Below are 17,553 nucleotides of genomic sequence, written 5' to 3'. Positions count from 1 at the left end.
AATAGTTCTGTTATTCCACCTCGGAATCTTGCCATAATAATTTTCAAATGCCTATCCATGTTCAATAATAAATAAGGTTTTACTTCGTGCACAGTGCAAAATGTCCTATACAACGCAAATCTATCACTGTTCTGAACATGAAAATTCCATTCCTGCCATCTACAATCAATCAATCTTTCTCTGAAATCTTTCAAAAAACGGTTCTCATCTTGCACTCCTTGATTCATCCATACAAACCCAAAACCATTCTGACATAATTTACAACGTACGCTAGACACCCAGTTTCTTTTACCTCTTTCATCCAGTTCACGCAACATTTTATAGGCTTTATGTGCCAATCTATTTACGTCCATTCTTAACAACTTCAACTAATATTTAACACAACGCAGCATTCACATAAATGGAATACCTATTCATCTCGCCGTACACAAAATCGTTGGGTGTGCGTGATCCAACACCAAGAAATTTCTTTAGGGCAAATAAATGAACTTTTTGAGACTGTAATGCAGAGAGAGAGAGAGAGAGAGAGAGAGAGAGAGAGAGAGAGAGAGAGAGAGAGAGAGAGAATATAGTGTATACTGTATTGTATCCCGTCACCAGAAAGATGACAGAATGTCTCGAATATGAATGGTCAACAAAGTCACCCTTCACAATGAATTTGCGTCAACTCTAAGAAATACTTACAAAAACCAAACAAGTCGCGTAAGGCGAAATTACTACATTCAGTGGGCGGGGATGTAGCTCAGTCGGTAGCGCGCTGGATTTGTATCCAGTTGGCCGCTGTCAGCGTGAGTTCGTCCCCACGTTCGGCGAGAGATTTATTTCTCAGAGTCAACTTTGTGTGCAGACTCTCCTCGGTGTCCGAACACCCCCGTGTGTACACGCAAGCACAAGACCAAGTGCGCACGAAAAAAGATCCTGTAATCCATGTCAGAGTTCGGTGGATTATAGAAACACGAAAATACCCAGCATGCTTCCTCCGAAAGCGGCGTATGGCTGCCTAAACGGCGGGGTAAAAACGGTCATACACGTAAAAGCCGTGGGAGTTTCAGCACATGAACGAACAAACAAACCACATTCAGTCAAGCTGTTGAACTCACGGAATAGAGGGGGGAATCGAGACGAGGGTCGTGGTGTATGTGTGTGTGTCTGTCTGTCTGTCTGTGTGTAATCGAGACGAGGGTCGTGGTGTATGTGTGTGTGTCTGTCTGTCTGTGTGTGTGTGTAGAGCGATTCAGACTAAACTACTGGACCGATCTTTATAAAATTTGACATGAGAGTTCCTGGGTATGATATCCTCAGACGTTTTTTTCATTTTTTTGATAAATGTCTTTGATGACGTCATATCCGGCTTTTCGTGAAAGTTGAGGCGGCACTGTCGCGCTCTCATTTTTCAACCAAGTTTCATGTTAGTTCGACAGCTTGACTAAATGTTATAATTTCGCCTTACGCGACTTGTTATTGTTTCTTTCACAATGTCTGATGTTATTTATATATATATGTGTGTCGTGTGTCTGTGTCGTGTGTCTGTGTGTGTGTGTGTGTGTGTGTGTGTGTGTCTGTGTCTGTGTGTGTGTCGTGTGTCTGTGTCGTGTGTCTGTGTGTGTGTGTGTGTGTGTGTGTGTGTGTCTGTGTCTGCGTGTGTGTCTGTGTCTGTGTCTGTGTGTGTGTCTGTCTCTGTGTCTGTGTCTGTGTGTGTGTGTGTGTGTGTCTGTGTGTGTGTGTCTGTGTGTGTCTGTCTGTCTGTCTGTCTGTGTCTGCGTGTGTGTCTGTGTGTGTATCTGTGTGTGTGTCTGTGTCTGTGTCTGTGTGTGTGTCTGTCTCTGTGTCTGTGTCTGTGTGTGTGTGTGTGTGTGTCTGTATAGAGCGGTTGAGAGAAACTTTACACGGGAGTTCCTGGGCATGATATCCCCAGACATATATTTTTTTTTTTTATATGTTAAAACATTTAGTCAAAACTTGACTAAATGTAAAAATAAAAGTGGTATAAAGGGAGAAAACCTTAAAATGGAGAGTACACAAATGTCCTGATTGCCTCCCTTTGGTCGTTTAGTGCTCCGATCTCAGACTGTCTGTCAGCCTGCCGCCTGCCTGTCTGTCTGTATGTCTCTCCCTGGCTCTGTCTCTGTCTCTCTCTCCCCCAAACACGTACACACACAATCTCACACAGCCACCATGACACACAGGCACCCAGACATACATTGACGTATCAACACACACACACACACACACAGCAGCCGTTGACAAAAATGTATACACGAATGTCCTTTCTTTTCTACATTACAGCATTTCAGTAACAAAAGCTAGTAAAGAGCAGAGAGAGAGAGAGAGAGAGAGAGAGAGAGAGAGAGAGAGAGACAGACAGACAGACAGACAGACAGTTAGAGAGAGTTAGACAGAAAGACAGAGAGAGACAGAGAGAGAGGAGGCGGGGAAATGTGATTCTTTATGGGAGGATATGTTAAAATAGTAGCTTTCAAAATTAGTATTTGAACATTTCAATTTGTATAAATGCCAAAATGAAAAGGGAAAATTCCGTTGAGGCAAAACATTACATTTTCATTTTGGTTCGTCATTTGGTATAATGATTATATGAAACTGAGTTCGATAGTTGAAACACGCCAACGAATGTCATGATTCACCCCGTGAACAACGTTCTCTTCTTGGTCTTTGTTCTCTGTGAATTACTGTTATTTTACAAGACGAAGTGTACTTTCCACGGTACTGCTACATTAAATGCACACTCAGCTTCATGTAAACCATCAGTGTCTGGTCACAGACACTGTCAGGCTTTTACACACAGTACAAACACCCTTTCGTTTAAACACTCACCGCTTGAGAACATCCTAGGTGCCCTCCGTAAAGAGCGAGCATTTTTCAAATAGGCCTACTTTATTTTTTGCGTGGCCAGCCGGATTGGCTAGAACTAACTTTTAAAATCTTAATAATAAATTGACAGCTTGTAACACAAACATTCTTAAATCATAAAATATTTTCTTTTGTCATCAAGACAAGATCAGTACAACTCGAAGTTTTGAAAGTTTTATAAAAGGAGGCCCGGAAGCTGATCACGCAAAGGCCGTGTTTTTGCAAGCAGACGAATTTTCTGCATAGCGCTTGCTCCTTTGAAGCCAACCGCCGCCGATAAGTTCGTGTGACTCGCAGTCGTTTGTTGCATTTTAGATTCAGAGGTACACAATTACGTGCTATTGCAGATATAGCGAGTCGCATTGAAATCACAAACTGATTAGTAAATATAAGTATGGTGATAGATACGATTTGAATAGTATATTGGAAAATGAAATGTACATTAGAAGATTGTGAGTACTGTATAAGTCGAGACGAGGTGAAGTTTGTTCATGGAACGTTTGATAATTTGAAAAAAAAAAAAAAAAAAAAAAAAAAGTATACATTATAAATGATACCACCACCATCATTACCCACCCCCACCCCCCGCCTCTCTCTCTCTCTCTCTCTCTCTCTCTCTCTCTCTCTCTCTCTCTTCCTCTCTCTTTCTCTCTCACTCTCACTCTCACTCTCTCTCTCTCTCTCTCTTCCTCTCTCTTTCTCTCTCACTCTCACTCTCACTCTCTCTCTCTCTCTCTCTCTCTCTCCCTCTCTCTCTCTCTCTCTCGTCTGTCTGTTATGTCTTAATGTTGTATATATATTTATACTTGCCATTTATGATACATGTTGAAGGATGAATGATGATACATTGTAGACGGATGCATGTTACTGATTAAAAGCCCCACAATGATGTGCTTGGCAAATAAAAAAAAAAAAAAAAAAAAAAAAAAGAAATCACAAACTGACGATGAAATTGTGAGAAAAAAAAGGAAAGTATGTGACACGGGTTCACGATGGCTCAGGGGTAAAATAAACCACGAAATCTAGTGTGTGGTTTACGCAAGCTAAATAGCCATTAAAACGAACTGTGTCATTTAATGCTGTTAAATGCTATCGCAAGTGTGTTCCATAGGGTTAGAACTGCTTTTTTCGTGAGAAGATTCAAATTGTTCTGTCAACCATTTGAGGCAGACTGGGCCTTTAAGCTTAGGCCGCGTTTACGTGGTTTTCTCGCTGAAACCCGTCAGCCAGCGCCATCCTCATCCTCCCCCAGAAGGACGCCTTAGCGTCATCCTCCTCTGCCCACTGAATGTAGGTGGTGGTGTTGAGCACAGCCATCATGGTGGGCGTCAGCTCCGTGCTGCTAGTGACGTCATCCACACACGTCACCAGCATGGTGTCGTCATGCTCTACCACGTGACTCAGGCACAGCGCCAGCTCGAACTGACACCACTGGCTGCGGGCGAAATGTCTGGAGAAGACCATCAGGACCTTGCGACTGTCCTGCACGCTTTGGTAGATGTTGTCCACGATGTTCTGACCCGGCGTGAAGTCGCGCTGGTGGATGCACAGTCTCACTCCTTGACCAAGTTCCAGTTCTGGTAATAGATGAGAGCGAACCCAGCTCACATCCTCCTCTGCGTACGAGACGAACAAGTCGAATCTGACGAAATAGAAGAAAATCATAGACATGGTATTTGCTCCAGGTGCAGGATCAGATACACAACATTGGGGTGTGCACGTTAAAGATCCCACGATTGACAAAAGGGTCTTTCCTGGCAAAAATGTACAGGCATAGATAAAAAAAAAAAGTCCACCAAATACCCGTGTGACTTGGAATAATAGTAAAGTAAATATTCGCCGTCATGGCTTGAGATTTACTGGCCGATGTGAATGCGTGATATATTGTGTAAAAAATTCCATCTCACACGGCAGAAATGAATATGTAAAGCGCTTAGAGAACGTCAAGCGCTATATAAATCTCCCACTAAATAAATAAATAAATACAGCCAAACATGTTTAGGACAAATGCTGAGGAATGATAAGATACGGTGAAATGTCAAGGACACAAGTATTCATGTCATGAAGAATGTATGCAGGATGATAATTATATAGGCCGGAGAACGGTCGCAAGCGGCAGGAATTTATTGGACAGTCCGGCCGTTTCGAACAAATAAACATGTAAAGTGAAAACAAAATCGATACGTCTACTCGTCTCTCTCTCTCTCTCTCTCTCTCTCTCTCTCTCTCTCTCTCTCTCTCTCTCTCTCTCTCTCTCTCTCTCTCTCTCTCTCTCTCTCTCTCTCTTTCTCACTCTCCCCCTCTCTCTCACTTTCCCCCTCCCTCCCTCCCGCTCTCCCTCCCTATCTCTTACTCGCTAACACCATAAATATTATATATGTATTCTAAAACGGATTTTTGTTTTGATGTACAATTTTCATTCAATTTTCTTTTCATGTTTGCTTGCTTTTCATTTAAACTGTACAACAGCCGCCATTTATATGTAATTTTCTAGAAAACTGTAAACACCACTATAAGCATTATGCTTGTTGTTGTTTACTCAATATGCGTCTTTTTGTAAATAATGCACAAACGTTGAATAAAACAGTTTCAACCAAGCGGCTTGTGGGTCGGGAGAAGTCAAGGCCTTCGGCGAGAAAGTAAGCTTGCGAAAAGCAAAGGTTATGGTATGCCTTGGAATAGACGAGTTACGAAAAGAACTCTGTCAGGTTTGTATGGGTTGTGAAAGAGTGAATACCCTTGCTTTTTACTCGGACAAACATTGGAGGGGCCAATCACTAGCGAGGGGTGTGTCGGACAAACATTGGAGGGGCCAATCACTAGCGAGGGGTGTGTCGGACACACATTGGAGGGGCCAATCACTAGCGAGGGGTGTGTCGGACAAACATTGGAGGGGCCAATCACTAGCGAGGGGTGTGTCGGACAAACATTGGAGGGGCCAATCACTAGCGAGGGGTGTGTCGGACGGACATTAGAGGGGCCAATCACTGCCGAGGGGTGTGTCGGACGGACATTGGAGGGGCCAATCACTAGCGAGGGGTGTGTCTCAAACATTAGAGGGGCCAATCACTAGCGAGGTGTGTGTCTGACAAACATTGGAGGGGCCAATCACTAACGAGGGGGGTGTCTGACAAACATTGGAGGGGCCAATCACTAGAGGGCCAATCACTAGCGAGGGGTGTGTCGGACAAACATTGGAGGGGCCAATCACTAGCGAGGGGTGTGTCGGAAACACGGGGACAGGAGCACGTTTTAAATTAAGTTTATTTGTCAGAGGAAAAGCAAGGGCATTCACTCTTTCCCAACCCATAAAAACCCGACGGAGTTATTTCCAAAAATCGTATAATCACATATTTTACAATGAAATGTGTCCTTCGGTCCTCTCTGTGTCTTACCGGAAGAGGTTTGCAGGCAGTTGAGAGTTGTGACCTTTGCCTCGGAAGGCCTCGTAGAGCAGGAGACGGATGGCCCAGCGGTACCGGAAGACGACGGCCACCAGCGTCAGTATGATCATCAGCAGCGTCACCACCACCACCGTGAACACACTGGCGTCATGGCTCATCAGGCACACCTGCAATGTCACATCAGTTTATGTCTTGTGTCCCGAGGTAAAAAAAACCACACAGGTGTTTCTCTTACCCGTTCTTCTCTAATGGCTGCAGACAGTAACAAGGAATTCCATGCAGTGTATCAGTACAAGGACATTATTGATTTGTGCTGATAAAACAAAAAATAAAAAAACCGATAGGCTGTTTATGTATTCAAAAAACATTTTAACATGTATAGCTTGTTGCCGACAACTGACCACAACAACTGGTGAGCTTACAGCGGGCAACCATATGCATAATCAACAACAACAAAACATCACCCCCCGTCCCCAATGCACAACAGCAAAATTAGTCTCACTTGTTCGTTCATCTGAAAGTATGTAACATTAGTATCAGGAAGGTTCTGACACTGGTAAACGCTCCAGGAGTTGTCGAAGAGAGACGTGTTGGACCGCAGCCACCAGCGGAACCACAGCAAGTCACAGTCACAGCGGAAAAAGTTCCCACTCAGGTCCAGATGCTCCAGACGTCCGATGAGGTCTCCACTGAAGGTGCCCTCTCGGACAGTGGTGATCCTGCTGTTGCTGATGTCCAGGTGAGTCAGGTTCTGCAGTCCGTCAAACACGCCTTCAGGGATCTCCCAGAAAAAGTTCCGATGCAGGGTGATGCTTTTGAGATGCGGGAACGGGGCGAAGGTGTCCGTTGTGATTCTGTCAAAGTAGGTGTTCCCGATGAACAGATACTTCAGTGTCGTCAGATGGCCGAAGAGCCGGAGAAACATCTTGTTGTCGAGATAGTTCTGCTCCAGCTGCAGGAACACGAGGTTGTCAAGACCTCTGAAGCTGCTCTCGTTCACATTTTCGATGACGAAATCCACGTAGTTGTACATGAGAGACAAATACTGCAAGGAAGTGTTGTTGAAGGCACGGTACTGGATCTCTCGAACTTCAAGGTGCTCCATGTGCAGGCACGTAAGCCTGGGAAAGTTGCGGGATCCAAACACGTTAGTGACGAGTTTCGCAATCGGATTGTTACCAATATCGAGCACTTGTAGGCTAGGGAAGCAGAGGCCATAACTTGATACTTTGACTATACTATTCCGGGACAAGTTCAGCTTTTGAAGACTCGGGAAAATCGACTTTCTGCCGTGCACACAAGACCTCGGAAAACGATCGAGATCGTTGAACACGAGGTTCAAGTCCGTTAGACTCTCAAAACTGCTGGTTTTGTCCCCGGTAATGAAACGCATGTCGTTTCCACTCAGTTCCAAGACTTGGAGATCCTTCAGCTGTTGGAACATCACTGTGTTCCAGCTCCGTAAGTTGACATTCTTCAGGTACACCCGCTTCAGGCCAGGAGAACTGCGGAAAATGTCGTCCGGTACTGAGACAACATAGGCGTTGCTAAGGTGCACCTCTCGCAAAGTGCTCACGTTGAATACGGTGCTCCCATATGTCGAAATATCGAGGTTAAAGTTATTGTCCATAATAATACAGGAGAACCTCACACCGCGAAACGCCTCAGGAGCCAGTGTTTTCAGGTTATTGTAGCTGAGATCAACGCTCGAAACGTTGGTGATGTTTTCAAAAAACCCATAGCTGATGTTAACCATCCTATTACCAGAAAAATCTAGGAAAGTGACATTGCCCGGTAGTTTTGGAATGTATTTGAGTTTCCCGCTGTGCCTTGAACAGTTTGCTACAACTTCATCGAATCCGGGAATCTGGCAACAGCAGCAATAATTACCGTCACCGCAGAGTTCACGAAGAACAGGCACGGAACCGCTGTTACTGCCCTCACCTGTTTCGGACACACACTCGTCAAAGGTCGGACAATTAAACCGCAAACCACACTTTGCTTGGTTGATCCCCCCGTTTTTAGACACACTGCTAGAATTTTCATGAGATACCTTGCACCATTCAAGGGGGGAATCCCCACTAGCACCTTCTTCAAGCTTCTTCGCCCAGGCTTGCTGCCGGCGTTGAGAAAACGTATTTCCATCACGTGAAGCAAAGTTGTGAGGTGCATTTTGCCTGAAGGATCTCGATGGGTGTCCAGAAAGACTAGGAGGCATTTCTGACTGCGCGCTGTTGATCACATATCTTTTGTTCCTGTTAAGCACATTGAATCCTTTGGAACGCATTTTGGTGATTTTGCCCCAACTCTCAGCTTCAGTCGAAAGCTGAAGAGTGTTTTTGTGGTGCTCACTTCGACGCAGCTCATTTTTCTGTGGACGCTTTCCTTCAGACGTTCCCAATTTCACCGCGGTTGTCTCACTTGTTGTCGTTTTTCCTGTCGGTGCTTGGGAAAACGTGTTTCCAGTGAGGGTTGTTTTTGAGCGTAGGAACAAGACCCCAGATGAGTGAGAAGTCTTTGACTCGCGGTTGACGTCAGGTCCCATCATGTCCCGGTAAGACTTCCCGTTTTGGCCGAACTGTCTTCCGCTTGACTTTCGTTCTTGCGGTATTTCGAGATAGGCATGTTTTGGCTCGCACACTAGCTCTTTCAAAGACAAATCCACAAAAACAGCCACAGCAAGAAGAAAACTCTGAGAAAACATTCTAAACGTGTGTCTGGGGGTGGTACCGCTATAATTGATGAAGTAGAAATAATGATCATTTTATGCATGCGTGCATAGAGGCAACTGTCTGGCAGAACAGAGTGTCTGTGTGTACACTTCGCCGGCAGTCCACACAATAACATTTTATGAAAATTATAGTTACTCCTAACACACGAGTGTTATCTGTCAAGTGAAACATCTTTTTCCTGCCAACATTTAACAGTTGAGTGATTAAACTGAAAGGTGACGTCTTTTTCCTCAGCTTGGGCCTTTTGAAGTGTTTGTCAACCAAGCACACCTGCAGTATCTTCCTCGCGTGAAACCATTTTTAAGAAAATGTTGAGAGCCTCAGACAGAGGAGAGCTTTCAATTATTTCCTCCTGTTGTGAGAGTGCTACTCAGTGGACAGGTTAGTAATTCTTGTTTTGTATGCGCGGCGGCAAACCTCTAAACAAATCTTTCCTCGTCCTTGTCATTTTTCAATCATGTGACAAGTTGTTACCTCATTAAGGGGGCGCATAGCCGGTGTTTATGAACTCATCGTGCTGACAGTTTGCACACAAATCTAAATAAATAAAATGAGCTTGTGTACAAAGTTTTCGCAAAATATATGCGACATTTTCAAATGAATGGGGAAAAAATACGAAGTGATACGACTTTTGACCCCAACTTTGTGTGCAGACTCTCTTCGGTGTCCGAACTCCCCCCCCCCCCCCCCCCCCGTGTACACTACATTGGGTGTGCACGTTAAAGATCCCACGATTGACAAAAGGGTCTTTCCTGGCAAAATTGCTTAGGCACAGTTAATAATTGTTTACCTATACCCGTGTGACTTGGAATAATAGGCCGTGAAAGGTAAATATGCGCCGAAATGGCTGCAATTACTGGCCGTATAAAATTTCATCTCACACGGCATCACTGCAGAGCGCCTAGAACTGTACCCACGGAATATGCGCGATATAAGCCTCATTGATTGATTGGATTGATTGAATGTATTAGTGTAAAACACTTCACAAACAAGATACAACAATACTCACACAGTTTGCTTTAGCAATCAGCCCATCATAGATAAAGTGTTCTGTTTACTTCCATCACATTCATCAGCCATTTGGTACACCAGGGCAACAAATTGGATAGGTACTGCACAATAATTGTGTGTTTTATAACACTTGATTTTTTTTGATTTTTTTTTAGTCATTTATTTGAAATGTGTGCAAATAATTGTGCTAAAACTTGTCATACAAGCTCATCTTATGTATTTACATGAGTGTGCAGAATGTTAGGCAAAAAAAAAAAGTTGTATGTTTCTGGTCACCCGACCCTACCTAGTTTTTTCCCGCCGACCCTAGACTTTTTTTTTATTGCATTTGTAACAAAACAAAAAAAACAAAAAGCGCCTCAAAACGAAAGTAACAGACGGCAGACGACACAAGGGGGATAACCCCGCATCCCTTTTGTCTCATTTGTTTTGTAATGTGTTGTCTTTCTCTTTGTATAGTAAGTCCAGTCTCTTTGCGTCACTGTATAGTTATTTTCTACCCTGACCAACAACAAAAAATAAGAAAATAAAAAAAATACCAACCTACTTACCCTATTTTTTGTAGCCATGTTACCAGAAACATACGGGGTCGGCCCGCTATTGCGTGGGGCCGCTATTGCGCGGGGCCGCTATTGCGCGAATCTTTAGGGTTAGGGTTAGGATTAGGGTTAGGGTTAGGGTTAGGGATAGGGTTAGATTCGCGCAATAGCGGCCCCGCGCAATAGCGGCCCAGCCCCGAAACATACAACTTTTTTTGGGGGGGCCTTATGAAGATGCGTTGATTGTTTTGACAATTCGTTCACGATGTTTCACGCCCTGCGGTCCTTTAAAAACATGTCCATCAAGTCTGACACGTTCGATACTATCTAAAGAAAAAAGAAAAAAAAGAAGTGTTGCTCATAGCAGACTTGACTTTTTTTCCCTTCAAGCGTTTAGGCAGTACTTCAAGTTCGTTCAAGAGGGAACTTATATTCTCAACAGCCAAGCTCATATTAAAGATAGACGACTGACTCGAACAGAGTTTTGTCGAAACATGCTGAGAAACCAAGCACTGATTGTTGTTTTCTTTATCCTTGTGGTTTTCGTTAACTTTTGTTCAAAAGAGAGAACACCAAGACCTAAGGGCGTCGAGGGCTGATCAAGTGGGTTTTTATACTTTTTGAGAAACTTTCCAAAATTCCATTTGATACTGCCTGCTTCTAAGTGGCAGTGCTTAAACAACAAGAGCCGAACAATTCTTACCTGCTTTTACGTAAATCCACGCGTAAAAGGCAGAAAAAAATACGCAGATCTATGAGCTGGAGATATGTTAAATGCATTAGCTTTGACATTTAAACATTCTAGATTTTTAAAGACATTAGAGATTTGTTTCTCCTACAAACGTAAGAGAGACCACGCATTTCAATCTTTAAAAAAGCAACTCGTGTAAATTTGGTATGACACAGCAAGCCATGTACAGGGTGACACGAAAAAAACAGATCCCACCAAAAGTTTAATATTTTCTGAAATAATCAGCCGATTCTTTTATTTTTTCAGGTGAGCCAAGCTGAAATGATGTTCTAACAGCCCACCAAGTTTGAGCTTCAAGATGTCATGGACAACGGAGCATAAGACATTTATAGTCGAGGCCTATTTTCGGTCGAATTCTATCCACGCTGCTCAACTGGAATTCAAAAGACAGTTTGGACGTAGAGACTTTCCTGTTAAATCAGTTATCTATGGATGGAGGGATAAGTTCAGAGACCATGGGACTGTCAATAACCTCAATAGTAAAAACCCTAACAGGGGATCCCACTCTGGTCGACCTAAATCAGCAAGGACACCGAGGAATATTGATTCAGTCAGAGAGTCTGTTGTGCGCAGCCCGAGCAAATCTGTTCGCCGGCGAAAATAGGCCTCGACTATAAATGTCTTATGCTCCGTTGTCCATGACATCTTGAAGCTCAAACTTGGTGGGCTGTTAGAACATCATTTCAGCTTGGCTCACCTGAAAAAATAAAAGAATCGGCTGATTATTTCAGAAAATATTAAACTTTTGGTGGGATCTGTTTTTTTCGTGTCACCCTGTAGTATTCTCTATGGATCTTTTGAAAAGTTCCATAGTTAATGGCTACTGTACACAAACACTTCTTGCGTTGGGGGAGTGATTTTGTGTCCGCTTATAATACATAGTGAAGATGGTGCCACAGTAAGCATGGTATACTTCCAAAGAAGCATATGAGACTCTCCAAACTTCAATGTAAACCAAAGTATTGTTTCCTCATGGAACAGCGTCGTTGAGAACGATCCTCATACGGGCCCAGAAGGACGCCTTGACGTCCTCCTCCTCCGCCCACTGAATGTAGGTGGTGGTGTTGAGCACAGCCATCATGGTGGGCGTCAGCTCCGTGCTGCTAGTGACGTCATCCACACACGCCACCAGCAGCGCGTCACCGTTGTCGATTACGTGGCTCAGGCACAGCGCCAGCTCGAACTGACACCACTGGCTGCGGGCGAAGTGTTTGGAGAAGACCATCAGGACCTTGCGACTGTCCTGCACGCTTTGGTAGATGTTGTCCACGATGTTCTGACCCGGCGTGAAGTCTCGCTGGTGGACGCATAGTTTCACGCCTTGCCTGCCTTCAAGCTCTGGGATGAGGTGACGACGGAGCCAGCTCACATCCTCCTCGGCGTACGACACGAACAGATCGTATCTACAACAACCGAATGAATCAGCTTCAGCATTTATTACCCCAGAAAAGTTATTATTCAGGAGTTCCGTGACAGTTTGATGACACTTGTCATGTCTAGGGATTACATGAGAACGCCAACACTTAAAAAAGAAAAAGAGAAAGAAGAAAAAAGGAAAACAAAAGATGAAAAACGATCAGATAATGTATCGACTTGTCAAAACGTTGTCTATTTAGTACCATTCCCAAAATCTCAAACATCTAAAGGATCATGTTCTAATACAAAGTTATTGTATTTGTCGAGACACACTTCACTCGGTTATAGTTAAATATATTTTTGGATTAAAAACAAATATACTACTATTAAGTAAGCATTGAGTGTCTTAATCAAAATTAAAAGGATCAAAATCTGTGACACAGCTATGGTTTTTGTCGAGTCACACTTCACTCATGTTTTGTTAATTTTTTTTATCAATAAGAAAATACTGCTTAGTAAACATTCAGTGTTTAACTTAATCATGACAGCTCTAATGCACCATCACGTCCATACCGGAAGTGGTAGCCTTGCCTCGGGTTGTGCCCCGTACCCCGGAAGACCTCATACAGCAGGAGACGAATGTGCCAGCGGTATCGAAAGACAACAGCTGTCAGTGTCAATTTCATCATCAACAGCACCATGACCACCATCGTAATAACTATAGCTTCACGACTCAGCAGGCATACCTGAAACATGTTTTTCACCGTAAAAAATATAAAAAGATAATATAATATGAACCAAATAAACAAATCAACAAAATAATAAAGAAATTTGTCAAATTAAAAATTCAGCGCAAAAACTAGGCTCGCGTAAATCATTAACTATAATTGTAAAATTGTATGTCTTCGAGCTGCTCACATGTGATTCGTGCTTAATACTCGAGGTTGATCTTATGTTCTCTCCAATGAAGGACAACCGAAGCTGACATATTCATTCTTTCGTTCATAGAAGCCGTCCTGTGTCACCCTTGATAGAATAAACAGTAATCATTTGTTGACAAAAGATAACTTACAAATGCTCTCTCCAGGGGAAGGGGGAGGGGGGAGAAAAAGAAAGAGACAGAGACAAAGTCAGACAGACAGAGACCGAGACAAGGACAGAGGAGATAGGGTTAAATACCAACCTGCTCATTCATCTGGAATTTCGCAACGTCGGTACTTCGAAAGTTCCGACACTGATAGTGCGCCCATGATCCTGAAAAGACATCTGCATCTCTACCCAGCCAGGCTCGGAACCACAACAAGTCACAGTCACAGCGAAAGTAGTTACCACTTAAGTCCAGATGCCTGAGACGAACTCGGAGACCTCTGCTGAAGGTCTCCTCGCTGACGGTAGTGATTCTGCAGTTGCTGAGGTCCAGATGAGTCAACCTCTGCAGCCCATCAAAAACACCTTCAGGGATCTTCCAGAAAGAGTTACGATGGAGGGTCAGATTTTTCAGATTCGGGAAATTGGCGAAAGTGTCAGTTGTGATTTCATCAAAGTATGTGTTGCCGATGAACAGGTGTTCGAGTGTCGTCAGATGTCCAAAAAGCTGAATGAACCTTTCGTTGTTTATGTAGTTTTGCTCCAGTTGCAGAAAGCCAAGATTAGGCAAACCTTGAAAGCTGGTCTCGTTTACATGTTCGACGACAAAGTCCACGTAGTTGTACATGAAAGACAAAAACCTTAACGATGTGTTGTTGAAGGCAAAATGCTGAATGTATTCAAGTTCCAAATGCTCCATGGATAAACACGTAAGCTGTTGGTAGTTGTCGGAACTAAAGGTGTTGCTTGAAAGCTTCACAACAGGATTATGGTCGATAATAAGTTTTCGCAATTTGGGAAAGCACACATTTTTCGGCAGTGTTTTTATGTTGTTTCTAGCAAGGTTAAGCAATTGCAACTCTGGAAAAATCTGTTCGTCGCTGTTCCCGCAAGAACGCGGAAAGCCCCACAGATCGTTGTCCTCGAGATCCAAAACCGACAGATTTTTAAAAGTGCGACTGGTGTTGATATAAATGTACCGCATGTCGTTCCCACTTAGCCCCAAGATTTTGAGATCCTCAAGTGACTGGAACATATTTGTATTCCAAACCCGAAGGTGTACACTTTGGAGATACAGGCGTTTCAGACCAGGTGAATTCTGGAAAATGTTCTTGGGTAATTTGACGGCGTAAGCGTTGCTGAGGTCTAGCTCCTCCAGAGAGCCCATACTGAACACACTGGTAGTCAGATTTGAAATATCCACGTTGAAGTTGTTGCTCATCATGAGACATGTCAAATTCACTCGAAGAAATGCTTTAGGATCAATACTCTCAAGTCTGTTGTAGCTGAGATTAACTTTTCGAATGCTGGTGATGTTTTCAAAAAAGTAGTAATCTATTGCTTTAAGCTTATTTAGTGACAAGTCCAGGAAAGTCACGTTATCCCATACACTAGGGATATAGGTCAGATTTCCGTTGTGTCCCGAACAGTTGGCTACAATGTCACTGAATCCTGAGGCCTGGCAACAGCAGCAAAAACGCCCTTCATCACAAAAAGCCCTACGGACAGGTTCAGGGGTAAGATTGTCAGTGTTGTCATCATCCGTGCAGTTTTCCCGTGGACAATGCAATAATTCTACGTCACAGATGTTATCCATGTCAGGCCACGAACTGTTGACATGCACGCTGCACCAGTGAGCAGAATAATTACTGCTCAGGTTGTCTCGTGGTTCTTCCGTCCAGTCCTGCTGGTCATCAGGAATTATGTGTCTGTCACGTGCCTTGGATCTCCTTGTCCTTGGCAGTACACGTACTCCCCTCGAAGATGGTTCGGTGACATCGAGAGTTTCGACACAATTCGCAGTTTTGGGCGAACCCGGTGAAACACTATTGCTGGCTGTACTTCCACGTAGTTCGTTGCTATTTGAACCTTCTGGTTCGTACGCAATACTCGTTTCTGGTATGGGTTTCTCCTTCTTAGTGTAGCGCCCTGTGTGCCTTTCAGAAAACTCGTTTCTGCCACTGGTATCTTTCACAGACAAAAACAGGCAAACCCCCATCGTAATTAAGAGTAAACGGTGAGAATGCATGGTTCAGAAAAGTATGGTCTAGGATTCCTGAAGGTTAGCAACAACACTTTTCATGTCTTTGTTCCGTTTCATCGGTATGAATCTAATGAGACATACTTTCATACTGATCAAGCCCTTATAGGATTTGTCGTTGGCCAAGAAGGCTGAATTACGCCCTTGTTTCAAATTACCATTCGCACGTTTGAATCAGAAGTGGTCCTTGTTGTTCGTGTGAATTTCAAGTCTGTGAGGGACATATTCATTACAGACATCTAATAATACGCAGCCCCAAAAGAAATCGAACAGGAACCCTCATAAACTTTCCTTCTCACAACAGAAGCACTCTGTTTTTGAGAAATAACGCATCTTTTTGGGGAAAAAAAGGTATCTTATTCTCCAAGCCTTTTTTGTGAAGACCCACTCACAGCTTTGCATTGTTTTGCTGCCAATTTGTAAGAGGTAATTCGAGAGATTCGTCCTGAATGTGTTTCTGCATGATTTGTGTACGCAATGATGAAAAGAATATCTGTTAGCTGTGAAGTGCTTGAAATGCTTTGCACACAGTCAAACTGTCAAGGGCCAGCTCAGCTGATGTATGGAAAGGCATTCATTAAAACGCTATTTACACCCCCGGTATAGGGGTGTGTATAGGATTCGGTCGATGTGTTTGTTTGTTTGTTTGTGTGTTTGTGTTCGCATATAGATCTCAAGAATGAACGGACCGATCGTCACCAAACTTGGTGAACAGGTTCTATACATTCCTGAGACGGTCCTTACAAAAAATGGGACCAGTCAAACACACGGTTAGGGAGTTATTGGTGGATTAAGATTCTACAAGGACTTATAGAGGGACATATTAATGGTCAAAGGGAAATAACCTTCTCAGTTGGTGGCAGTGAGAATGGTAAGGACGGGGGTGTTTTTCCTACCTCGGAGGAATTTCTTGTTACTGATGACTTTGTTTGGTCCTTCTCGTGTACATGATTCGGATCACCATCTCAAATCGTCACTCAGCTTGGACAAATACCAAATACCGGGGGCCCGGTAGCTCAGTTGGTAAAGCACTGGACTTGTGATCGGAAGGTCGCAGGTTCGAATTCGGGCCAGGACGGACACGGGTCAACTTTATGTGCAGACCCAGAGACGGAAGCCATGTCCTACCCCCGTGTCATCACAATGGCACGTGAAAGACCTTGGTCATTCTGCCATAAGTGCAGGTGGCTGAATACACCCAAACACGCAAATTTCCCAGCGATGGGACAATAAAGTTATGAAAATGAAAATGAGAACATCAACCTCCGAGTTGCTTCAACAAATAACAGTAAATGTGCAATTTACTGGATTTGTGTTTAGAGATCAGATCTGTGTTACACCCTTGAGTGATACGTATCATACTAACATAATACTAAGGCATACAATTGCTAAATTCTCCCGTTTTATCCTATTCTTTGTTGTTAATGTTGTTGCTGTTGTTGCTATTGTTGTCCGTCGTCGTCGCTGTTGTTGTCGTTGTTGTTGTTGCTGTTGTTGGAATAGAAACAGAAATGTCCTGTGTGCATGGTGCTTCAAAGAGGACAGAGAGAGATGCTCGAGTGTTAACCTTTGTTTTGTACTTACTAGGATTGCTTAAAATAAGCATTATATGCTTGAGTTAGTAATCGTAAAATCCATGCATTGTTTCTTGGCATGATAAAAATTGAATAAAGTTTTGTTTAAACCAAATGCTCGAGTGCTCTTATGGGAGTGTTCTTTATTTAAGGCATGCTGAGTGCAAACTTCTTCTTCTTCTTCTTCTTCT

The 17,553-nt window shown here is 43.4% G+C and overlaps 2 protein-coding genes across 2 annotated transcripts in view; both read right to left on the bottom strand.

Moving 5' to 3' along the window:
* The window catches only part of LOC138958828 (uncharacterized), a 41,918-nt gene extending 32,775 nt beyond the window's left edge, over positions 1-9,143 (bottom strand). The window contains exons 1-3 of the mRNA XM_070330163.1: positions 6,775-9,143; positions 6,264-6,439; positions 4,056-4,510 (exon numbers count right to left, since the gene is read on the bottom strand). Of these exons, the coding sequence (XP_070186264.1) occupies positions 4,056-4,510; positions 6,264-6,439; positions 6,775-8,976 (2,833 nt within the window). The 5' untranslated portion in view covers positions 8,977-9,143. The remainder of the gene's footprint in view (positions 1-4,055; positions 4,511-6,263; positions 6,440-6,774) is intronic.
* Positions 9,144-12,275: 3,132 nt separating this feature from the next.
* On the bottom strand, positions 12,276-14,969 carry LOC138958747 (toll-like receptor 2 type-2). The gene is made up of 4 exons (XM_070330060.1): positions 14,811-14,969; positions 13,845-14,093; positions 13,235-13,407; positions 12,276-12,708 (listed from the first exon to the last, which is right to left on the bottom strand). Exons 1-4 carry the CDS (start codon positions 14,967-14,969, stop codon positions 12,276-12,278), a joined length of 1,014 nt encoding a protein of 337 aa, XP_070186161.1.
* Positions 14,970-17,553: the final 2,584 nt, after the last annotated feature.

This window comes from Littorina saxatilis, linkage group LG1, assembly GCF_037325665.1.
Source record: "Littorina saxatilis isolate snail1 linkage group LG1, US_GU_Lsax_2.0, whole genome shotgun sequence".
Classification (NCBI taxonomy): domain Eukaryota; kingdom Metazoa; phylum Mollusca; class Gastropoda; order Littorinimorpha; family Littorinidae; genus Littorina; species Littorina saxatilis.
The sequence above is the reverse complement of the archived record's forward strand: the minus strand, read 5'-3'. Positions and strand labels throughout refer to the sequence as shown.

Excerpts from the sequence above, each read along its gene's own strand:
- LOC138958747 (XM_070330060.1), bottom strand. The coding sequence starts at position 14,969 with ATGAGCAACAACTTCAACGTGGATATTTCAAATCTGACTACCAGTGTG. Across the intron at positions 14,094-14,810 it reads AACGCCTGTATCTCCAAAGT|AGGTTGACTCATCTGGACCT; the intron begins GTACACCTTCGG and ends GATGGGCTGCAG. Across the intron at positions 13,408-13,844 it reads AATTCCAGATGAATGAGCAG|GTATGCCTGCTGAGTCGTGA; the intron begins GTTGGTATTTAA and ends AACATGTTTCAG.